Source organism: Sinocyclocheilus grahami, unplaced genomic scaffold (assembly GCF_001515645.1).
Source record: "Sinocyclocheilus grahami isolate Dianchi unplaced genomic scaffold, SAMN03320097.WGS_v1.1 scaffold858.1, whole genome shotgun sequence".
NCBI classification, from domain to species: domain Eukaryota; kingdom Metazoa; phylum Chordata; class Actinopteri; order Cypriniformes; family Cyprinidae; genus Sinocyclocheilus; species Sinocyclocheilus grahami.
The window spans coordinates 413,798-435,624 of record NW_015506037.1 but is presented as its reverse complement, the minus strand read 5'-3'; the positions used below and the strand labels follow the sequence as shown (position 1 = coordinate 435,624).

General features: G+C 39.1%; 1 protein-coding gene across 1 annotated transcript; it reads left to right on the top strand.

Annotated features, from left to right (window-relative positions):
• Nucleotides 1–3,072: 3,072 nt before the first annotated feature.
• On the top strand, nt 3,073–10,472 carry LOC107563132 (akirin-2-like). Its single transcript, XM_016247921.1, has 4 exons — nt 3,073–3,691; nt 9,042–9,202; nt 9,279–9,350; nt 9,940–10,472. The coding sequence occupies exons 1-4, from the start codon at nt 3,462–3,464 to the stop codon at nt 9,948–9,950; spliced, it is 474 nt and encodes a 157-aa protein (XP_016103407.1). The 5' UTR covers nt 3,073–3,461; the 3' UTR covers nt 9,951–10,472.
• The last annotated feature ends 11,355 nt before the right edge of the window (nt 10,473–21,827 follow it).

The window sequence follows — 21,827 nt, the reverse complement described above, 5'->3', positions numbered from 1 at the left end:
ATTTTTTTTTTTTTGGATTTGGCATTTTCATAGCTCGTTTTCTCATTCAAAATGCTCATAAAGACAGGGTGATGGATCTTCTATACATGAGATTTAATGTATTTTTGATTTCTAACCTGCCTGCAACAGACGCGCACACACACACACACAGTAGTGAACACACACAGTAGTGAACACACAGAGTCGTGCACACACACACACAGTAGTGGACACACACAGTAGTGTGTGCGCACACACACAGTAGTGTGCGCGCACACAGTAGTGAACACACACAGTCTTGCATGACTGTGTGTGTTCACTACTGTGTGTTCAAGATGAATTGAAAATTGCAGGCAGGTTAGAAATCAAAAATACATTAAATCTCATGTATAGAAGATCCATCACCCTGTCTTTATGAGCATTTTGAATGAGAAAACGAGCTATGAAAATGCCAAATCTAAAAAAAAAAAAATCCCTAGTTCACAAAAAAGTCTTTATGCTCACTTGAGGTGGTTTTTGACTTGTGTGAAAAAAGGTTAATGCGAATAATGGGAGATGGAAACACATTTACCAAATAAATTCCTCCATGCAGATCAAAAACATCACGGCCTGGTTTCACAGACGGGGCTTAGCTTAAACCAGGAGTCAGGACTAGGCCATAGTTCAATTAGGATTTAAAAGTAATTTTTATAAACATGCCTTAGAAAAAAACATTACTGTGTGCATCTTGAGACAAAACAAGGGTACTGACATATTTCAAGATCAATCAGTGCAAGTTTCCTTCAGTTGAAACAGCTCAGACTTACAGTTTAGTCGAGGACTAGGCTTAAACCATGTCTGTGAACCCGGGGGTATGTGTCTTTGTGCAATGGGACCACAAATATTTCATTGCACATTATCTGAAATGTTGTTCTGGTCAATCTGAAATGCCCGAGCAAAGTCTGTCGTAAACGTATTTCTGTATGATTGCCAGAAGCGTCTTACAAACAGCTTTCCCAAACAGCAGACATCCCTTTTCCAAAGCAATGACCGCATTTATTGTGTTTCGTCTGCTCACTCCGAGGCGCAAGTACATTTATTATATATATGAAAATTATTTCATTCAGTGGCTTCTCCTACTTTTCTTAGTGATATTTGATGGCAGTTTATCAGGAAGTGATAAATAGGATAAATAGGTGGTGCTCGAGACATCGGTCATTCGTTGTTTCTGTAAAAAGACTAACAATACTACTACTACTACTAATAATAATAATAATAAAACATTAAAATGTAAAATATTTTCATCAAACAAAACTTCATAATTCTTTCATTTTAAACTCTCAGTCAGAGTCTTCTAGTGTGTAGGCCGTATCGTTTTGGAGGATTCTTGAGAGGCAGCCTTCATTGCGGTCCTTCACTCTGAACATTTTGAAGGATGCATCAAGTGGAGCCCACCTTTGGGTCCTTCAGTAATCCACAATTCTTTGCTCACATTCAAATCCACGGGGAAAATGGCAGAAAACAAGCAGGAATTGAACTTTCTGGAGTTAGGACAAAAGAGAGATTGTTCTGAGATTGAAGGCACTAAGGTTTCTTTTGGTTTTTTGTAAACCGTCTCATTAATATGCACCAAGCTTTGGTGTAGGAAACCGTAAGGTGAAGACCGGGAGGTATCTCTTCAGCTGGACGCTTTATTGAGAGCGTGCTGTTTGATGGGGTTTAATAGGCGTTCAGTGGACAGTACCTATCTTATAAGTAAACACCATCACCAGAAGATCTGAGACCCATCCGGTCCTGAGAACAAGAGACAGGTCAACATTCTTGCACAGTTTGATTATTATCAAGAATGAACGAAGCAGGCATTATGTATCTTTTTTCATCCTGAATTTTGTGATATGATAAGGGAATGAGCCATTTTAGTGCAGTCCCACACTGACCTGCCAGCCGCTGATAAACACAGCAGGAGCCCCTGTATTCACCTGATATCGCAGCGGGCCCTTTACAATCCCATGAGCCACACATCACCGTCCGGATTTCACTCATAAACAGTCATGTACGTTCTTCATCAGAATATCTTGCATATATGTTCCACAGAAGACTCATACAGGTCTGCGTTGATATGAGGGCGAGTAAGTGATGACCGATTGATTGTTTTTTTGTGTGATGAAAGAAAACTAGTGATCATACTCAAACATCGTGGTATGATTGGAACATGAAAACATGAGAATATTACATGTACATCTAGTCGTTTAGCAGATGCTTTTATCCAAAGCGACTTACATGAGGACTATAGAAGCAATCAAAACTAACAAAAGAGCAATGCTATAACAGGTCTCTGTTAGCTTAACGCAGCACACGTAGCAAGGTTTTTAAAAATTATATAATAAATAAAAAGAAAACAGATAGAATATAAAAAGAATAGAGCAAGCTAGTGTTAGAGGCATTTTTTATTAATGGTATAATAATAAAAAAATATATATAGAATAGAATTAAAAAAAGAATAGAGAAGCTGTTAGTTTTTTTAAAGAAAAGAAGCCGCTAGTAGCTAAATGAATAGAGTGCAGAACTAAAGGGGCAAGTTACATAAATATATATATATATTAGTGCTGTCAAATGATTAATCGCATCCAAAATAAAGTTTTTGTTCACATAATATATGTGTGTGTGTGCTGTGTATATTTATTATGTATATATAAACACACACATGCATGTATATATTTAAAAAAATATGTTATGTTTATACATTTAAAATATTTATATATGATATCAATTATATGAATATAAATATATACATGGAAATATTTTCTAAATATATACTGTATGTGTGTGTTTATATATGCATAATAAATATACACACACACACATATATATAATGTGAACAAAAACTTTATTTTGTATGCGATTAATCGTTTGACAGCACTAATATATATATATATTTAGTTTAGAGTAGTTTGAGCTCTTCCGAGTTGATGGGAGGAGATATTTGGGGCTTTTTTCAAATCCACAAACAATCCAAATCAACCAATGAGCGACTTCACTCGACAGAACCGCGAGCGGGGTTTTGTGGGTTTTGTAGTTGTCCTATGCGGTCTTGACAGGAACCGCGTACGAGGAAGAATCTCGCAAAAACTACAAGTACCGGCTTCGCCTGAGAGCCTCCGCGCATGCGCAGAGAAGCGGCTTCGTCGAATGTTTTGTTTCCACGCCATATTTGTTAGCCGGCTAGCGCTCGCTGAAGCGGCGTCCGACGCGATCTCGGCTCAATCCGAACCCATCGGCGCTTCCCCGAGGAGCCTGGACGCCACAGCCGCGTTCCTCGCCGCACACACGCCTCCACGCGTCCTCACACAAGGGTGTGGCCGCGAGCGCAACGCAGAGTTTAAATAAAAACGCAGCGATCGAGTCGCGTTCCCTCGAGATCAGACCAGCGGGGCTCTGTCGCTGCTCGAGCGGATCACTAGCTTTCAGAACATCCTTTTCCATCAAACACAACCCTCGACAGAATGGCGTGCGGAGCCACTCTGAAAAGGACAATGGATTTCGACCCTCTGCTGAGCCCGGCGTCCCCGAAGAGGAGGAGGTGTGCGCCCATGTCCCCGTCCCCGTCCCCGCAGAAGTACCTGCGCATGGAGCCCTCGCCCTTCGGCCGGCTGTCCTCGGCGCTCACCGCAGGTCCGTGCCGCTCTGGTGCTCGGGGTGTACCGTGTCGAAATGGAAAGGTTATCTTCAAATTGTAGCGAACTGGGGATGCTGCTAAATGCTAACTCGCTGTGATCTCTACAGAGAGCCGGAAATGTAGACGCCACTGTGGCACGGTTAAACCGTTGTTACACGGTTATCGTCGGTGTGGTAGCGGTATTGTTTGTGAGCAGCACATAGCGCAAAGGACGGCTTCCGGAAGTAAAAGCACCGTTGGGTGTCTCCGGCTAGAGATCACGTTACTTCTAAACCGTGTAGGACAGATGTGTTGCGAGATAGAGGCCTTCATGTGTAGTGTTCGTGTTTGATAGGTTAAAGCTCACGGTTCTGTAAGGATTCTCCAATCACAGAGCAGCTTGTACTCAGCAAACCACGCCCCCAGAGCGCTGTAGCTCCGCCCACTGGCGTGCTGTGCTCGTGCTGAGCAGAGGCGTGCATGACTCCAGCAGCAGACCCAAACGAGCTCAAGCATCTTAAACTGTTTTCAGACCCGCTGTCCTTCTAGTAGACACACCGACATCACGCTCAGTGCAGCAGGAGCACACGCCTGGGCACACAATAGCTTTTTCTTAATATTAAACAGTGGTGTATTGTATGCAGACATGTACATCACGCTCAGTGCAGTTTTTAAATGAACTTCCTAATTATAAAATGACTATTCGTTGTTGAAATATATTCATTTGCACGGTAGCTGTCATATTTAAACACATTCAGTAGAGACAGCACTAAAAGCTCACGGTTCTGTAAGGATTCTCCAATCACAGAGCAGCTTGTACTCAGCAAACCACGCCCCCAGAGCGCTGTAGCTCCGCCCACTGGCGTGCTGTGCTCGTGCTGAGCAGAGGCGTGCATGACTCCAGCAGCAGACCCAAACGAGCTCAAGCATCTTAAACTGTTTTCAGACCCGCTGTCCTTCTAGTAGACACACCGACATCACGCTCAGTGCAGCAGGAGCACACGCCTGGACACACAATAGCTTTTTCTTAATATTAAACAGTGGTGTATTGTATGCAGACATGTACATCACGCTCAGTGCAGTTTTTAAATGAACTTCCTAATTTTAAAATGACTATTCGTTGTTGAAATATATTCATTTGCACGGTAGCTGTCATATTTAAACACATTCAGTAGAGACAGCACTAGCCGGTGAGATGTTCGGCAGAATAAGCCTGTTTTATGTGTCTTGACACTTTATGGTTTCAGTCTTGCGCTCATCTTTTCTTCTGGTTATCAGTGTTTTAGTGGGAGCTGAGTAGGGCTGGACGACATGGCCGGTATGAGCACGGTTTAGAAAGCCTCGTAGGAACGGCCACAACAGATGTCTGAGCATGCAGACTTATGAAACATGTATTTGCCAGGTCTATGACACCTCATATAAAACCATATAATACTTTAGAAGAAGAAAAAACAGCACACATAAATGAATGTTCACCTTTTATGTGCATTCAGCCTTCATACAAACAAGAAATGTGAAGTCACTGTCAAATAAATCTCAGACTCTGCTTATTAATATTAATATCTGTAGCTTCAGACTATATGCTGGCATACACGAGCACTCAAAGCTTTCAACAGCCAGATTTGAGTGTTTGTACAGAAGCCTCTTCTGCTCTCAGAGCCTGCGTTTAGTTGATCAGAAACACAGCAAAAGCAGTAACATCGTGGCATATTTCTACTGTCTAATATAACTGTGTTCTGTGTGAATCTCTGTTAGACTGTAATGTATTCCTGTGATTTCAAACCTGTATTTTCAGCATCATGACTGCAGTCACACGATCTTCAGAAATCAGTATAATATGCTGCTCTGCTGCTCCAGACACACGTTTGTGATGATGGTGAACACAGCCGAGGAGAGTTTTCAGGATTCACAGATGAACAGAAAGTTCAGAAGAACAGCATTGATCTGAAATAGAAATCTTTTCTAACATTATACATGCCTTTATCATCATTTGAAGCATCCTTTCTAAATAAAATTATTAATTTCTATAATTTTATTCCAAAACACAAATGATACTGACTGCAAGCTTCTGAAAGGAATAGTGTATAATGTTACAAACGCTTTGTATTTCAGGTAAATGCTGATCTTTGGATCTTTCTGTTCATCAAAGAATCCTGAAAAAAAAATTTACTCGACTTTTTAAAATATTGATAAGCAGCAGATCAGCATATTATACTGATTTCTGAAGATCATGTGACACTGAAGACTGGAGGAATGATGCTGAAAATACAGCTGCGCATCACAGAAATACATTACAGTTTAACTGATACTCACAGAGAAAACAGCTGCTTTACATTCTAATAATATTTCACGATGTTACTGCTTTTGCTGTGTTTCTGATCAACTAAACGCAGGCTCTGAGAGCAGAAGAGGCTTCTGTACAAACACTCAAATCTGGCTGTTGAAAGCTTTGAGTGCTCGTGTATGCTGATTATTGTTCTAGATTGACACAAAAGTGCTTCAGCAGGATAGCGAGTATGAGAAGTGCTCGGAGTTGCTGCAGAAAACAAAGACATGTTGCTGGAGAGTAGGGGTGTGAGAAAGAATAGATCCACCGATGTGAGCTTCGCTTCTAACCAGATGATGACGCTGAGTTTGCTTTAGAAACACCTGTATAAGCGCGAGACGCGCGCGGTGATATTAGCGTCTGCCGTCTCACTAATATGAGGACATAAATACACAACAACACCTCCAAAACTGCTCTGAGAGTCACTTCATCAGCATTTGACCGTTTCATTTGAGTAAAACTAGGTATTCACGGCAACCCGTCAAAATAAAATGTCTGTTTAACTTGAAGGCATCTCCAGCACGGGCTTTCAGATGGAGCAGCATTCACTGCACTCAGCTGATGTTCACTCGGTGTGCTCTGTGTGACGGCCGGAGTTCTGCTTCACTTTCAACTCGTGATTTCAAACTATGCTGCGCTTTACCCGCTGCCATATTCATGTGATTTCCAAAATCAGTGTTACCTTTATTTGAACAAATCTGCTTCCAAATGCACACTAAATGAAGCCTCGAGGTAAATAATTTGTCTCAATGATTTTTTGTATTCGAGTAACTCGAGGAATCGTTTCAGCCCTAGTTGTAAAAAATCAATGTCACATTGGTAATCATGGTCATTTTTGGAGAAAAAACGTCACCACTTCTATATGAAGTGGTATAAATATATACATTTTCTGCCCCCATGTCTTGAAATTGAGCTCATTCTGAATGTATTTTAAGAGACTGAATCAAGCAGTGAAAGAAAACACACTGAATGCACCTCATGTAATGTAAGCGTGCACCCTGTAGGTGTGTTTTCAATGTTTTTGCAAAATACTCGATAATGTCAAATCACACACCATTCAAACAACAATTATGATATTATCACAGACGATATATATCGCACATCCCTACCAAAAGCACAATATGACTTAATCCTTTTATCAAGTCTGTTTTTGCAGCACGTTTCAAAGCGAAGCACACACTGGTTGATGCGATCAGGTCGTGATCCGGTGTTGGCTCGGTTCACAGTGAGTGCGCTGAACTCTTTTATTGCATGTGCTGTGAGTTTAGTGCGCCTTTGGGAACGCAACAGCCACCTGTATGCTTTCACATTTGCATAATTTCCAACATTTTAATGGGCAGATAATTACAGCATTTCACTAAATTTGCAATGAGACACGTTTGTAAACCCGTTTTCACTGAAGGTGGAGGTTTCCGTCCAAATAAAAGCTCGAGGGTTTGTCTCATGCAGGTGTAGAAATCAGGATAAGTATTGTAATTTCCCTGCTGTAGTGTAAAGCAAAAATAATATACTTATGAAATATTCGTTTTCATTTGTTGCAATATAATTGTTTTACAATATAGGGCTATTACTGTCATAGGAATAGTAATAAATAATATAAAATAATTATTGTTATTACAGTCTAATGGCTTGGCTTCCTAAAAGACTAAGACACTGTCTCACAACTAAAAAGAGGGTTAAAAAGGTTAAAGTTAAGGTACTATTCAGTCAATTCCTTGACTTTTTTCTTTGTTCAATTTGCACTCTGAACATTAGTTAGAAGGTAGAGCTCTTAATGTTGAGCTCTCAAAGTGCACCAGATGAATTTAGCTTTAAAATGTACAAAAGTCATCCAGAGGTTCACCCATCACAGTCTCACAGAATCCTGGGGGAAACCCTGCAGTATGTACTGCATTCCCGATGTCTTCTGAGCGTTTAGAGAGGTTTATACTGTGCCGTAAACCACGCGATTGCAAAACTTCATGTACTGGGAAGTGTGTGTACTTATTGAATGTTTGTGTGTAATTGACTGTTTGCAAAGACCCGCCCTCCTTAGTTACTGTTGCTATGTCTGACAAGCCATGCTCTCACACCACACCCATGTTCTCAAGCTGTAAAAATACATCGCAGAGCAAACTGACAACACACCGACAGACAAGACAGAGCAGGTTACTTCTGATATGAAACAAGGACTCGGCTTTAAAATGTTGTCTTTTTAAAAAAAAAATTTTTTTAAAGGAATTCAATCAATAAACAGCCTACTGTTTTGTGGCTCTTTAATGTGTTGTGACAGATCGCTGTGTTGCCTCAGTTCAAGTGGCACCTGATCCGATCCTCTTTTCATATTAAATTAAAGGGGTCATATGATGCGATTTCAAGTTTTTCTTTCTCTTTGGAGTGTTACAAGCTGATTGTGAATAGATAAGATCCCTGAAGTTGCAAAAACTAAAGCCTCAAAACCAAAGAGATATTCTTTATAAAAGTTAAGAGTCAGCCACGCCCCCCTAAAACGGCTCGTTCTAACACGCCCCACATATCTACCTCACTATGTGGAAATATTAGCATAACGCCGCCCAAATGTGCACGCAAAGAAAGAAGGCGTAACTTTTATTCTCGCTGTAGTATTGTTGCCGTGAAGACGCTGTGTTTTTCCAAATATGGTGAGGGGCGTAACATTTCCGTCACACGCTTGAGGTATTCGGCCAATCACAACGCACTGGATAGCTGGCCAATCACAGCACACCTCGCTTTTCAGACCGATGAGCTTTGTAAAAATCGACGCGTTTCAGAAAGACGGGGCATAGAGGAGAAACAATAATGTACAGTATGTGGAAAATAATGTGTTTTTTTTTTAACCTCAAACCGAATAAACACATTTCATTACACCAAATACACCAAATATTTTTAGCAACATCATATGACCTGTTTAAAGCACAAAATAAACATGAATGAACATCAGAATACGTTTTTTCAAGTTTAAGTCCTCCGAAGTTAATCTACTCTTGTGTTATGATTGGTCAGATGGCCTGTCACTCACGGTCAGCTAGCTGCAGTGCATCGGGAGAGCTGTGGTTATCAGTGTCACGAGATGCTGTCAGGCTGCTTGATTGGTTGGTGCTGTTGATGTGTTCCAGGCGCGTCCTCTGGATCAGCGTCCCCCTCCAGACGCGAGCAGCCGCTCTTCACACTGAAGCAGGTGGGCATGATCTGTGAGCGTCTGCTGAAGGAGCGCGAGGAGAAGGTGCGCGAGGAGTACGACCAGATCCTGACCACCAAACTCGCAGGTATCTGTCCCAAACACATGTGCTGTCCTGTGGAGGCCTGCCTTTGTTTGATGGAGTGCTTTTCTTGCCTTCCCAGAACAATACGATGCGTTCGTGAAGTTCACCCACGACCAGCTGATGAGGCGGTTCGGGGAGCAGCCAGCCAGCTGTACGTATGCGCTCGTCTTGTGCTGCCCGTTAGGGATGCGCACACATCACATTTCTGTTCTTCCAATACCGGACACCGCGTTTCCTCTTTGGTGTTTTCCCCCGTGTATTTTGCCAGTTTTTTCCCCATTGCATAAATTAAAATAGCCACAATGGACTTTTTATTATTTTGTCTTGCTTCTCAAAGGAAAAAAAAATTGGTTAGAAAACAACAATTTAAAAATATTTACTTCCACTTAATATTTTTTTTAACATTCTAGCAGACATTATACCAAGAAAGCATAATTTAACTTAAAATGAATGAGTCTGGCCATTTTTGAGACCCCCATCTTGAATCAGGCTTGTGATCGGCTAAAGACAAAAAAGTGCAGTAATGATGCTGAGAATACAGCTTTGATCACAGCAATCAATTACAGTTTAACAGACAATCACGTACAAAACAGTTGTAATCATATTTGACAATATTACCGTTTTTGTACAAACAAACACAGCCTTGCCGAGCAGAAGAGAATTCTTTGTTTCGTTGCTGTTTCCGGCAGATCAGTGGTGTCTGTCTGTGCTCGTCTCTCATGAGTGCTGTTGTTCTGCAGATGTGTCCTGAGCGCTGTCCTGCGGATGGTGGAGCTCCTGTGGGTCTCCAGCAGTGCCAGACGCATCCTTCCCCGCTCCGCACTGAGCTCGTCTCTCTCTCTCTCTCTGCAGCGCCTCGGTGCCTCCTGCAACTATTACTCCAATCAGTGGCTCTCGTGTCTCTTACTGAACCCTGGATATTTATTAGGCTTCGACCATGCCTTTTACACAGCCACCTGTCATTACTTCCTGGTTTTTTATGTTTGATTTATGTAAAATGCCTTTTATTCGCTGCAAATGCCGTCGATTGCCATTATAAATGTGAGACGTGTGTGAGGGAGACTGCTGTTCATAGCTTTGTGTAAATACTTTCATCTGGAGTTTTCATGTACAAATCAAATACAGCATTTATTTCGATTGGAGTCTGTTTTCATGCTTTGTATTTATTTTAGTTTTTATTTCTTTTGCCCCTTTCCTCTGCATTATGGTTCTACCGCTCCTGTAGTTTAAGTGACTTATGTTGGGAAAGTATACAAATAAAGCGTTTACATAACTGCTGTTGTTTCTTGAACTGTTAAGGGCACTTTAGATTGGATAATTAGGGCTTCTCGTACGAGATTAACCAGTCGGTGCCTAAACTGACGAAACAGCACTGAGTGAAGGCGAGTAGATGAGCGGAAGCTGCACGCTGGAGCACAGACTCGGGGACTGCTGTCATTGGGTCCGCTGTAGTGTAGAACACTTGATGTCATCTGCCAGAGGAGGGTTTACTCTGTGTTTACTGGTTAATGTGGAAAGAGTTATCACTGGCAACTAAACCCAGTGTCTCCCGCAGGATTGTGTAAGACTGAGTTTGTAGTGGAGTCTGGGGAAGATCTGCATCAATCTGGTGCACTTTGAGAGTTCAGTATTAAGAGCTTTTTTAAGTGTGAACGGAGCAAGAAGTGTTTGCTTTGACTTCTGCCTGGACTTCAAACCAGCCTTTGGTTAATAGCGTCTCCGTCCACACAGGAACCAGTCAGTTTTAGTGTACAGATACTAATACTTTTAGAATTAATATACAAGGTATGTTTTATCTCGAAGATGGTCTTATATTATAATACAACTAAAATGTACATTAAATATTTCATAAATATAATTAAAACACATAGAGACAAAATACCCAGCAATGCAAATTACGTGACTTTTTGTCAAACTTTAGCACGTTGAAATATGTTACAATTTATAACTGAATGTGACCGTTCATCCAAAAATTGAAACTGATAAAACAGTTGATCAAAACATCACAGTAATCCACACGACTAGTGCATCAACTAACGCCTTGTAAAGCCAAAAGCTGTGTATGTGTGAGAAACAAATCCAGCATTAAGATGATTTTAAGAGTCCATAATCCATAATAACTCTTCCTCCGTTGAAAAAGTGCATCTCCTGTTGTCTCTCACATCAAAATCCAGCCACGTACTTGTTTGCTTGATCTGTGCAGATTTCTCTCCTGATTCAGACCAGAACACTTTCACTGGAGGAAGCGTTATTATGGATTATGGACTCTATGGTATTTGAGTTCAAAACGTCTTAATGCTGGATGTGTTTCAGCTTTTGTCTTCTCCAGATGTTCACTGATGGACTGGAGTGCTGTGGATTATTGTGATGTTTTTATCAGCTGTTTGGACTCATTCTGACGGCACCCATTCACTGCAGAGCATCCATTGCTGAGACACTGATGCAGTGCTACATTTCTCCAAACCTGATGACGAAACAAACTCATCCTGATCTGGGATGAACTGAGGGTGAGGACGTTTGCAAATACACATACATACAGTTCGTTTGTATTCTGGTAATTATTGGTTCATTTGTCAATTTAACTGTTTTTAAAAGTTACCGTGTTACCACAGCAGACATACTGTTCTGAGATGAGAAAATATATTGTTTGTGTTCCAAAGATATATCAAAATACTTGCATGTGAATCTGTTATAAACAATAACATACTCGCTCTTTGTTGTGTTTGTTTTAATACAGTGATTGCTTGATTCAGTGTATTTGATAGTTCAAATGTTTTCGTCACCTCCGTCAGATGAATATTTTGATCATATTTCGTTATGATGTTTTATATTTGTTGAGGAATTGTTAGTCACACGTGAAAGTCATCTGTCTGCTAACATGAGAATGTGTTTTGAAATGTTAAAAACATCTTGATTGCTGTTAAAGTTATATCACAGTCGGAGGTAAAAAGCAGGTTCTGATAAAAAAGAGAAAAGTTGGGAGGTTGCATCAAAGCACAGCTCAGTAGCTTAGTACATATAAGATCATGTAGTTTCATTTGTCTGAGCACAAGGTTTTATTTTTCACTTTTGCACCGTTTTGTCCCACTTCTCAAGAATCAGTGATGTGTTTTATCATTAGAACAGAAGAATTGAGGATCTTAATGTAAAAATGCTGTTAATGAAGCAGTGCTGTCCTCATCAGATTATAATGTTATATACAATATTTATAATAAAATTATAAAAAAGGGAAAACGATAGCAATCCATCTTAACAGAGATGACACGATGAGAATATCACAAAATATTCTCTCACTAAGATTAGCAAAAATAAAAATGATACACTTTTTTTTCATTTTTATTTGTATTGAAAACATCATGGGCATTACAAAGTCAAGACACTACCGTTTCCATACGTTCTTTGCAGTACAGTATTACACTTATCCTCAGTGATATGTGTACACAATCCATTTATCCCAATACTTCGTCTAACCGTAAGTGTATAGATCTCTCCATACAGTATATTTGGTTTACAATTCCCATCCACTGGTCCACCAACATGTTTCCTACAGTACTTCATGCCAGTGCTGTTGTATTTGGAAATTGTTAGGCATTGAGGTTCCACATTGCCTCCAGACTCTTCACCTGTGCGTATTGCTGTTAATTTGGGAGTTCTACAGAGAGTCGTATTCACTCATATTCTCTTTACTGTGTGATTAGTAGAATATTTCATAACTCATCATTTCACACAATGAAGTGCGTCCACCTGAACGGACACGAGCTTTGTGGGTGTAGGAAGTGGTTAACTGGGATTAATTGTAGAACGAGTTAATGCAACTGAAAGAGATTCACTCAAAAACGAACCTTCTGTCAACATAGAAGATATAGTGAGAAAAGTCTCAGATATAATGAAAGCCATTCTTCTAAAGATCTCGTCCTGTGTTCAGGAAAGACCTTGAGATGCAGAGGCGTGTCCTGAAGCAGACTGACACATTCACACAGTTTGCTTTCAGAGTTTACTGAGTGTGCCGGTCACTCATCAACAGCTCTGGTCAGATCCAGCTTCATCATGTTTGTTCCTCCTCTCAGTCCCGACAGGTACACCTGTGCTTTGGGTACGTTACTCTCTCCGTCCCGCTTCGTCTGGCTGGCGGCGTCTTTAGGGAGGAACGTCTGTGTGCTGTTGTGTCGTCTCATGTGACTCGAGTGCGTCTGCATCGAGCGTGTGACTTTATTCTGCAGATTGGCCTGAGACAGAGAGGTTCTTACAGGGTTAAATTCTCTAATGCATGTCTGGACTGAGATCATGTGTGTGAACGCTTCTCACCAGTTTAATGGCTTTTCTTCGGAGCTCCCACCATGTTCACAAATTAATTTACAAGACATTGTCATCATGTATTCACCCTCATGTCGTTCCAAACCTGTATGAGTTTCTCTCATGTTGAACACAAAAGAAGATATTCTGAAGAATTCTGAAGAACCAAACAGTTGTTGGTACCCATTGACTTCCACAGTAGGTAAAGAAATACTATGGAAGTCATCCCAATCCAAGATGGCAGCCAAGGCAGTATGTGTATTGTTTTTATATAAGTTTTTTTTAATCTCATTTAAGTCTGAATGAGTGGTTCTCTCAAGCAAAATATCACCACTTTCAATCTGGGATCTTTGTATGCTATACTTTTATTGGATTGCCACAGAACTCTGACTTTGCAAAGGCCTTGGCCTGCCCTGAATCCACCTGCTGGAGTATAATTCCTAAAAAAGTACAAAGTATTACTTTGTGGATCCTCCAAGTGGTTCAGTGGTTGCCAGTACTCTGCTATTTGGGGGAAGACTTACATTTTAAATCTGAATTAATGATCTGATCTTGGCCGAATAGCACATGGATTATCAGAGCTGTTAGACCTTGGTTGAGGCTTGAAGATGTAATTGGATTGACAGCACATATTTCTGACTCTGATTTGCTGCAGTTTAGGACTATCAGGAATCCATCTACGTTACTGGTGTATGACTTTTACATTTTCTAAATTAAGGACTCAATTTTGCTGCTGGGTTTTTCCAGGCCCAGTACCATATTTATTGTTAAAGCGGTGAACCTTGGGTATAGCAGTGTGACTGAGTTTGTTCGGGTCTATAGATCTCCCCTTTTCAACTGTCAGTCTGAAATCCACTTGGCTACCTGATTTACCATTAAAGGGGTCATGTGATGCTGCTAAAAATAACACTTTAACACATCAGCATATAAGTTGGCATCATGTGTTTTCTTATATTCCTGATGCTCATTTTTTTGCAACCAGGGATCAAATGAATTAAATAGACACAATAAGGAGAGTGAATTGTATTCTAGAGCTATATCATCAGTCAATCACCCTGCCTCATAAACTGAACATTTTTTACTTCCAAGTGTATGTAAATGAGATTTTGTATCTTCAGAATCTTATGGTGTTAAATGGCTTTTTTATCGACACAGAGGACTCTTTTTGTCAGTTTGCCGTTGATGGGGGTCCTGATAAATCTTTTCCTGTTAACCTAAAATTACGATGTATGATATATGTATGATCTTATTGATGTTATCTGAAAATGTTCAGCCAAATCCTGGGCCTATTACATCTGTGCATTGTTTACCCACTCCCTCAGATTTTAAAAGTAGAACAGGCCTTGGGTTTATACATTTAAATGTTAGAAGTTTGGTTCCTAAATTGGATATGAATATGATTAAGATTTGGGTAAATACGACAAACGCTGACATGAAAAGTAGTGAAATCCATCACTGATGATTTAATTTATATTGATGGCTATAAAGTCTACAGAACTGATTGGGTGGGCAAAGGAGGTGGGGTGGCCATCTATGTTAAATCTAAGCTTGCTAGCTCTGTAACTTTGTCAATTACACCGTTTGAGGTTTTGGCCATCAAAGTGGGTGTTTCGAAAGTCTCTAATATCACTGTGGTTGGCTGTTACAGACCTCCGTCTGCTACAAAGGAGGCTCTCAAAGCTTTTTCAGATATTTTACATGGGTTAAATGACTCCGATTTCATCTTTACGGGTGATTTAAATTGGGACTGGCTCTCAGGGACCTCAGATTGTTTTAAAGAATTGTGTGACTCCTTAAGCCTTGCGCAACTAATTAATGCACCAACAAGGCTAAAGTGCAACATAAATCTACCTTACTGGATCTAATCATAAGGAATGCTGCTCATAAATTTAGTTCAACTGGCATATTCTGTAATGACATCAGTGATCATTGTGTAATTGCTTGTGTCCGGGATACAAAAATCCCTAAGGTAAAACCCCGTTTTAATTTTAAAAGATATTTTAAAATGTTTGAGGAGCAAGATTTTTTGCATGATTTATACCATAGTGATCTTAGAAGAGTAACTCTAATACAGGATGTTGAACTGGCATGGGAATATTTTCAATCAGTTTTTCAGTCCATCTGTAATAAACATGTTCCCATTAAGAAGTTCAGGATCAGTGGTAGGGACAACCCCTGGTTTTCAGATAGTCTTTCAGAATTAATTTATTTAAGAAATAAATCATGGGCACAAGCCAGCTTTTCAAACACCCCTGCTGATTGGTCTACATTCAAAACACTAAGGAATAAGTGCACATTGATGATTAGGAAGTCTAAAGTTTTATTTAAAGTCAGTCACAGAGAATTTAAATAATCCTTCCAAATTTTGGAAATTAATTAAATCCATGTCAGGGACTCATGTAGCCTCTAGCCTTCCTGAATATATTCAGGTTGACTTGGATAAAATAAACAATACAAGTTACTATGATCAACCAGTTAAATAAACTCTTTATACATGCTGGGTCTGTATTTGACTGTTTAAATGCAAATACAACTGTCCCATGTTCTGTGATTACACCAGCGACTGGAGATCTGGATGTGTTTGCTTTTAAACCTGTTTCAGTAAATCAAGCTTGTAAAGCGTTGAAAGGCATTGATAACAAAACTTCTGTAGGCCCAGATAACTTAGACCCTTATCTTTTAAAGGGGGCAGCGGGTGTTATTGCTGAGCCAGTTACTCATATTTTTAATAAGAGTCTTTTATCGAATTCTTTACCTAAAATTTGGAAAGCTGCTTATGTTCGTAATATTTTAAACTCTTTTCAATCTGGTTTTTGTAGCCTCTAGCCTTCCTGAATATATTCAGGTTGACTTAGATAAAATAAACAATACAAGTTACTATGATCAACCAGTTAAATAAACTCTTTATACATGCTGGGTCTGTATTTGACTGTTTAAATGCAAATACAACTGTCCCATGTTCTGTGATTACACCAGCGACTGGAGATCTGGATGTGTTTGCTTTTAAACCTGTTTCAGTAAATCAAGCTTGTAAAGCGTTGAAAGGCATTGATAACAAAACTTCTGTAGGCCCTTAGACCCTTATCTTTTAAAGGTGGCAGCGGGTGTTATTGCTGAGCCAGTTACTCATATTTTTAATAAGAGTCTTTTATCGAATTCTTTACCTAAAATTTGGAAAGCTGCTTATGTTCGTAATATTTTAAACTCTTTTCAATCTGGTTTCAGTACTGGCCATAGTACAATTACTGCTGCTACCGTAGTGTTAAATGATATTATTGGAACCCTTATTTGTGGATTTATCCAAGGCGTTTGATTCAGTGAATCATGAAATGCTACTAAACAAACTTAGCAGTGCTGGTTTCGGACCGGGGACATTGAAATGGTTTAGAAATTATTTGGTAGATCGGACTCAGTGTGTTCATGTGGAGGTATGTAAAGGGGTCCCCCAGGGTTCCATTTTGGGACCTATTTTGTTTAATGTACAGTATGTAGAAAATAATGTGTTTTTTTAACCTTAAACCGCATAAACACATTTCATTACACCAAATACACAAAATAATGTTCTTTTTAGCAACATCATATGACCCCTTTAACACATCAGCATATAAGTTGGCATCATGTGTTTTCTTATATTCCTGATGCTCATTTTTTTGCAACCAGGGATCAAATGAATTAAATAGACACAATAAGGAGAGTGAATTGTATTCTAGAGCTATATCATCAGTCAATCACCCTGCCTCATAAACTGAACATTTTTTACTTCCAAGTGTATGTAAATGAGATTTTGTATCTTCAGAATCTTATGGTGTTAAATGGCTTTTTTATCGACACAGAGGACTATTTTTGTCAGTTTGCCGTTGATGGGGGTCCTGATAAATCTTTTCCTGTTAACCTAAAATTACGATGTATGATATATGTATGATCTTATTGATGTTATCTGAAAATGTTCAGCCAAATCCTGGGCCTATTACATCTGTGCATTGTTTACCCACTCCCTCAGATTTTAAAAGTAGAACAGGCCTTGGGTTTATACATTTAAATGTTAGAAGTTTGGTTCCTAAATTGGATATGAATATGATTAAGATTTGGGTAAATACGACAAATGCTGATATAATTGTTTTTTCTGAAACCTGGCTTAAGAAATCGATAACTGATGTTTTTATATTTATTGATGGCCATATAGTCCACAGAACTGATGGAGTGGGTATAGGAGGTGGGGTGGCCATCTGTGTTAAATCTAAGTTTGTAAGCTCTGTGACTTTGTCAATTACTAGAGCTACACCGTTTGAGGTTTTGGCCATCAAAGTGGGTGTTTCGAAAGTCTCTAATATCACTGTGGTTGGCTGTTACAGACCTCCGTCTGCTACAAAGGAGGCTCTCAAAGCTTTTTCAGATATTTTACATGGGTTAAATGACTCCGATTTCATCTTTACGGGTGATTTAAATTGGGACTGGCTCTCAGGGACCTCAGATTGTTTTAAAGAATTGTGTGACTCCTTAAGCCTTGCGCAACTAATTAATGCACCAACAAGGCTAAAGTGCAACATAAATCTACCTTACTGGATCTAATCATAAGGAATGCTGCTCATAAATTTAGTTCAACTGGCATATTCTGTAATGACATCAGTGATCATTGTGTAATTGCTTGTGTCCGGGATACAAAAATCCCTAAGATAAAACCCCGTTTTAATTTTAAAAGATATTTTAAAATGTTTGAGGAGCAAGATTTTTTGCATGATTTATACCAAAGTGATCTTAGAAGAGTAACTCTAATACAGGATGTTGAACTGGCATGGGAATATTTTCAATCAGTTTTTCAGTCCATCTGTAATAAACATGTTCCCATTAAGAAGTTCAGGATCAGTGGTAGGGACAACCCCTGGTTTTCAGATAGTCTTTCAGAATTAATTTATTTAAGAAATAAATCATGGGCACAAGCCAGCTTTTCAAACACCCCTGCTGATTGGTCTACATTCAAAACACTAAGGAATAAGTGCACATTGATGATTATGAAGTCTAAAGTTTTATTTAAAGTCAGTCACAGAGAATTTAAATAATCCTTCCAAATTTTGGAAATTAATTAAATCCATGTCAGGGACTCATGTAGCCTCTAGCCTTCCTGAATATATTCAGGTTGACTTGGATAAAATAAACAATACAAGTTACTATGATCAACCAGTTAAATAAACTCTTTATACATGCTGGGTCTGTATTTGACTGTTTAAATGCAAATACAACTGTCCCATGTTCTGTGATTACACCAGCGACTGGAGATCTGGATGTGTTTGCTTTTAAACCTGTTTCAGTAAATCAAGCTTGTAAAGCGTTGAAAGGCATTGATAACAAAACTTCTGTAGGCCCAGATAACTTAGACCCTTATCTTTTAAAGGGGGCAGCGGGTGTTATTGCTGAGCCAGTTACTCATATTTTTAATAAGAGTCTTTTATCGAATTCTTTACCTAAAATTTGGAAAGCTGCTTATGTTCGTAATATTTTAAACTCTTTTCAATCTGGTTTTAGTACTGGCCATAGTACAATTACTGCTGCTACCGTAGTGTTAAATGATATTATTGGAACCCTTATTTGTGGATTTATCCAAGGCGTTTGATTCAGTGAATCATGAAATGCTACTAAACAAACTTAGCAGTGCTGGTTTCGGACCGGGGACATTGAAATGGTTTAGAAATTATTTGGTAGATTGGACTCAGTGTGTTCATGTGGAGGTATGTAAAGGGGTCCCCCAGGGTTCCATTTTGGGACCTATTTTGTTTTCTATTTATATATAAATGATTTGGGTAAGGACATTAAAGCAAAAAAATGTTTTATGCTGATGATACTATTATTTATACAATTGCTCCATCTATAACACAGGCGGTGAAAGAGCTTCAGATTGCATTTCAGTCGCTGGAAGATGCTCTGGTTAGTTTAAAATTCGTTTTAAATTCACAGAAAACAAAGTTTATGGTTTTTTTCAAAAGCTCAGTCACAAGTACTTGATAATCTTAGTATTTTACATGTGACTGGCCATAGTACAATTACTGCTGCTACCGTAGTGTTAAATGATATTATTGGAACCCTTATTTGTGGATTTATCCAAGGCGTTTGATTCAGTGAATCATGAAATGCTACTAAACAAACTTAGCAGTGCTGGTTTCGGACCGGGGACATTGAAATGGTTTAGAAATTATTTGGTAGATTGGACTCAGTGTGTTCATGTGGAGGTATGTAAAGGGGTCCCCCAGGGTTCCATTTTGGGACCTATTTTGTTTTCTATTTATATAAATGATTTGGGTAAGGACATTAAAGCAAAAAAATGTTTTATGCTGATGATACTATTATTTATACAATTGCTCCATCTATAACACAGGCGGTGAAAGAGCTTCAGATTGCATTTCAGTCGCTGGAAGATGCTCTGGTTAGTTTAAAATTCGTTTTAAATTCACAGAAAACAAAGTTTATGGTTTTTTTCAAAAGCTCAGTCACAAGTACTTGATAATCTTAGTATTTTACATGTGATGGTAAAATTACTGAAAGAGTACCTTCTTACAAGTACTTGGGCATTTGGATTGATGATCAACTTTTGTTCAATGTACACATTTCTAATCTAATCGGGAAGCTCAAACTAAAGCTTGGCTTTTATTTTAGAAATAAATCTAATTTTACTTTTAATGCCAAAAAGAAACTTGTAGAAGCTACCTTCCTAACTGTGCTTGATTATGGTGATATATTATACATGCATGCGGCCTCCTCAGTCTTAACAAGCCTTGATTCGGTATACCATGCTTCACTACGTTTTATTACAAATGCAAAGTCCCGTTCTCATCATTGCGTTCTATATGAGATGGTGGGTTGGACATCATTAGCTATACGTAGAAAACAGCATTGGTACATTTTTATCTATAAAGCAATGTTATGTAAACTTCCAGCTGATCTCTGCACTCTTCTTTGTCTTTGTTCTGGCAGTTACCAGCTACGCTCTTCCAAGTGTTTGCTTTTTAACGTACCTCGAGTTTGTACAGAACTGGGGAAAACTGCATTTTCATATTATGCACCCTGGGCATGGAATAATTTACAAAAAGATCTCAAACTAGATACATCTGTGTCTACTGGTGAAGTTAAAGGCATCATAAAGAGAGTGGTATTGGAAGCTTGTGACTGTTTTTGTTGAGAGGATGTTTAAATATTGTTGTAGTGTGTACTTCTTGTATTTTAAAATTGTCTTACTGTATGGCTGCTACCTTGGCCAGGTCTCTCGAAAAAGAGATTTTAAATCTCAATGAGACTTCCTGGTTAAATAAAGGTAAAATGAAAACAATGGGCACGTCATCTGTTTGATTAGCAGCATTCTTTTTATGTTCAGCGGAAGAAAGAAACTCGTACAGGTTTGGAACGGCGCGAGGGTAAGTACATGATGACAACATTTTTGGGTGAACTGTCCCTTTAAGAATAGTGTTTCATCAATAATTACCTTATTTCAATCTTCAGTCTGATAAAAGTTAAATAAAAGTCACGAGATGCAACTTTTGACAGTTGGTGGCGCTAGAGGGTTTAAGTTAGAGACTCCAAATTTGGTGTGGCTAATATTCAGAAAGTGCTCTATCTCTGTGCCAAATTTCACAACTGTTTCTTTATGTTTATATGGACTGACAGAAGAAGAAGAAGAAGAAGAGATACAATAGGTGCTTGGCCCCCAAGTACTTTAAATGCAATGTTTATTTAGTGGTAATCTGGGTCACATTAATGCACGGGCTCATGCAACTTTTGACAGTTGGTGGCGCTAGAGGGTTTAAGTTAGAGACTCCAAATTTGGTGTGGCTAATATTCAGAAAGTGCTCTATCTCTGTGCCAAATTTCACAACTGTTTCTTTATGTTTATATGGACTGACAGAAGAAGAAGAAGAAGAAGAAGAGATACAATAGGTGCTTGGCCCCCAAGTACTTTAAATGCAATGTTTATTTAGTGGTAATCTGGGTCACATTAATGCACGGGCTTACCTGTGTTTAAGCCCAGGGCCCCGGGCTGAGGGGGGGCCCGTGATGCCGGAAGATATTGTAACTGCATTTTAGAGTGAGTTGACTGTTCCTTTAAAATGACGCGTTATGGCTTTGCTTTGAAAGCATGTGCAGGTGCTCCCAAATATGATCTTAAAAAGAGAAGAATGGCAAAAATAAAAGCGAAAAGTCAGTCAAATTTGCTAAAGCTCACGGCATATATTTTTTATTGCTGCAAAATAAAAGGCTGACAGCTTGCCTGAATGTAGGCTGTAGTTCTGGTGGACGAAGGGCCCCTCAAGGCTTGACTAAAAGTTTGAAAACAGAGCTAGAAATGTTATAA

Bases quoted from the DNA above. Each gene is read 5' to 3' on its own strand.
- LOC107563132 (XM_016247921.1), top strand. From the start codon at position 3,462: ATGGCGTGCGGAGCCACTCTGAAAAGGACAATGGATTTCGACCCTCTG. The intron at 3,692-9,041 runs GTAGCGAACTGG...TTGGTGCTGTTG, and splicing joins GGAAAGGTTATCTTCAAATT to ATGTGTTCCAGGCGCGTCCT. The intron at 9,203-9,278 runs GTATCTGTCCCA...TTGCCTTCCCAG, and splicing joins CCTGACCACCAAACTCGCAG to AACAATACGATGCGTTCGTG.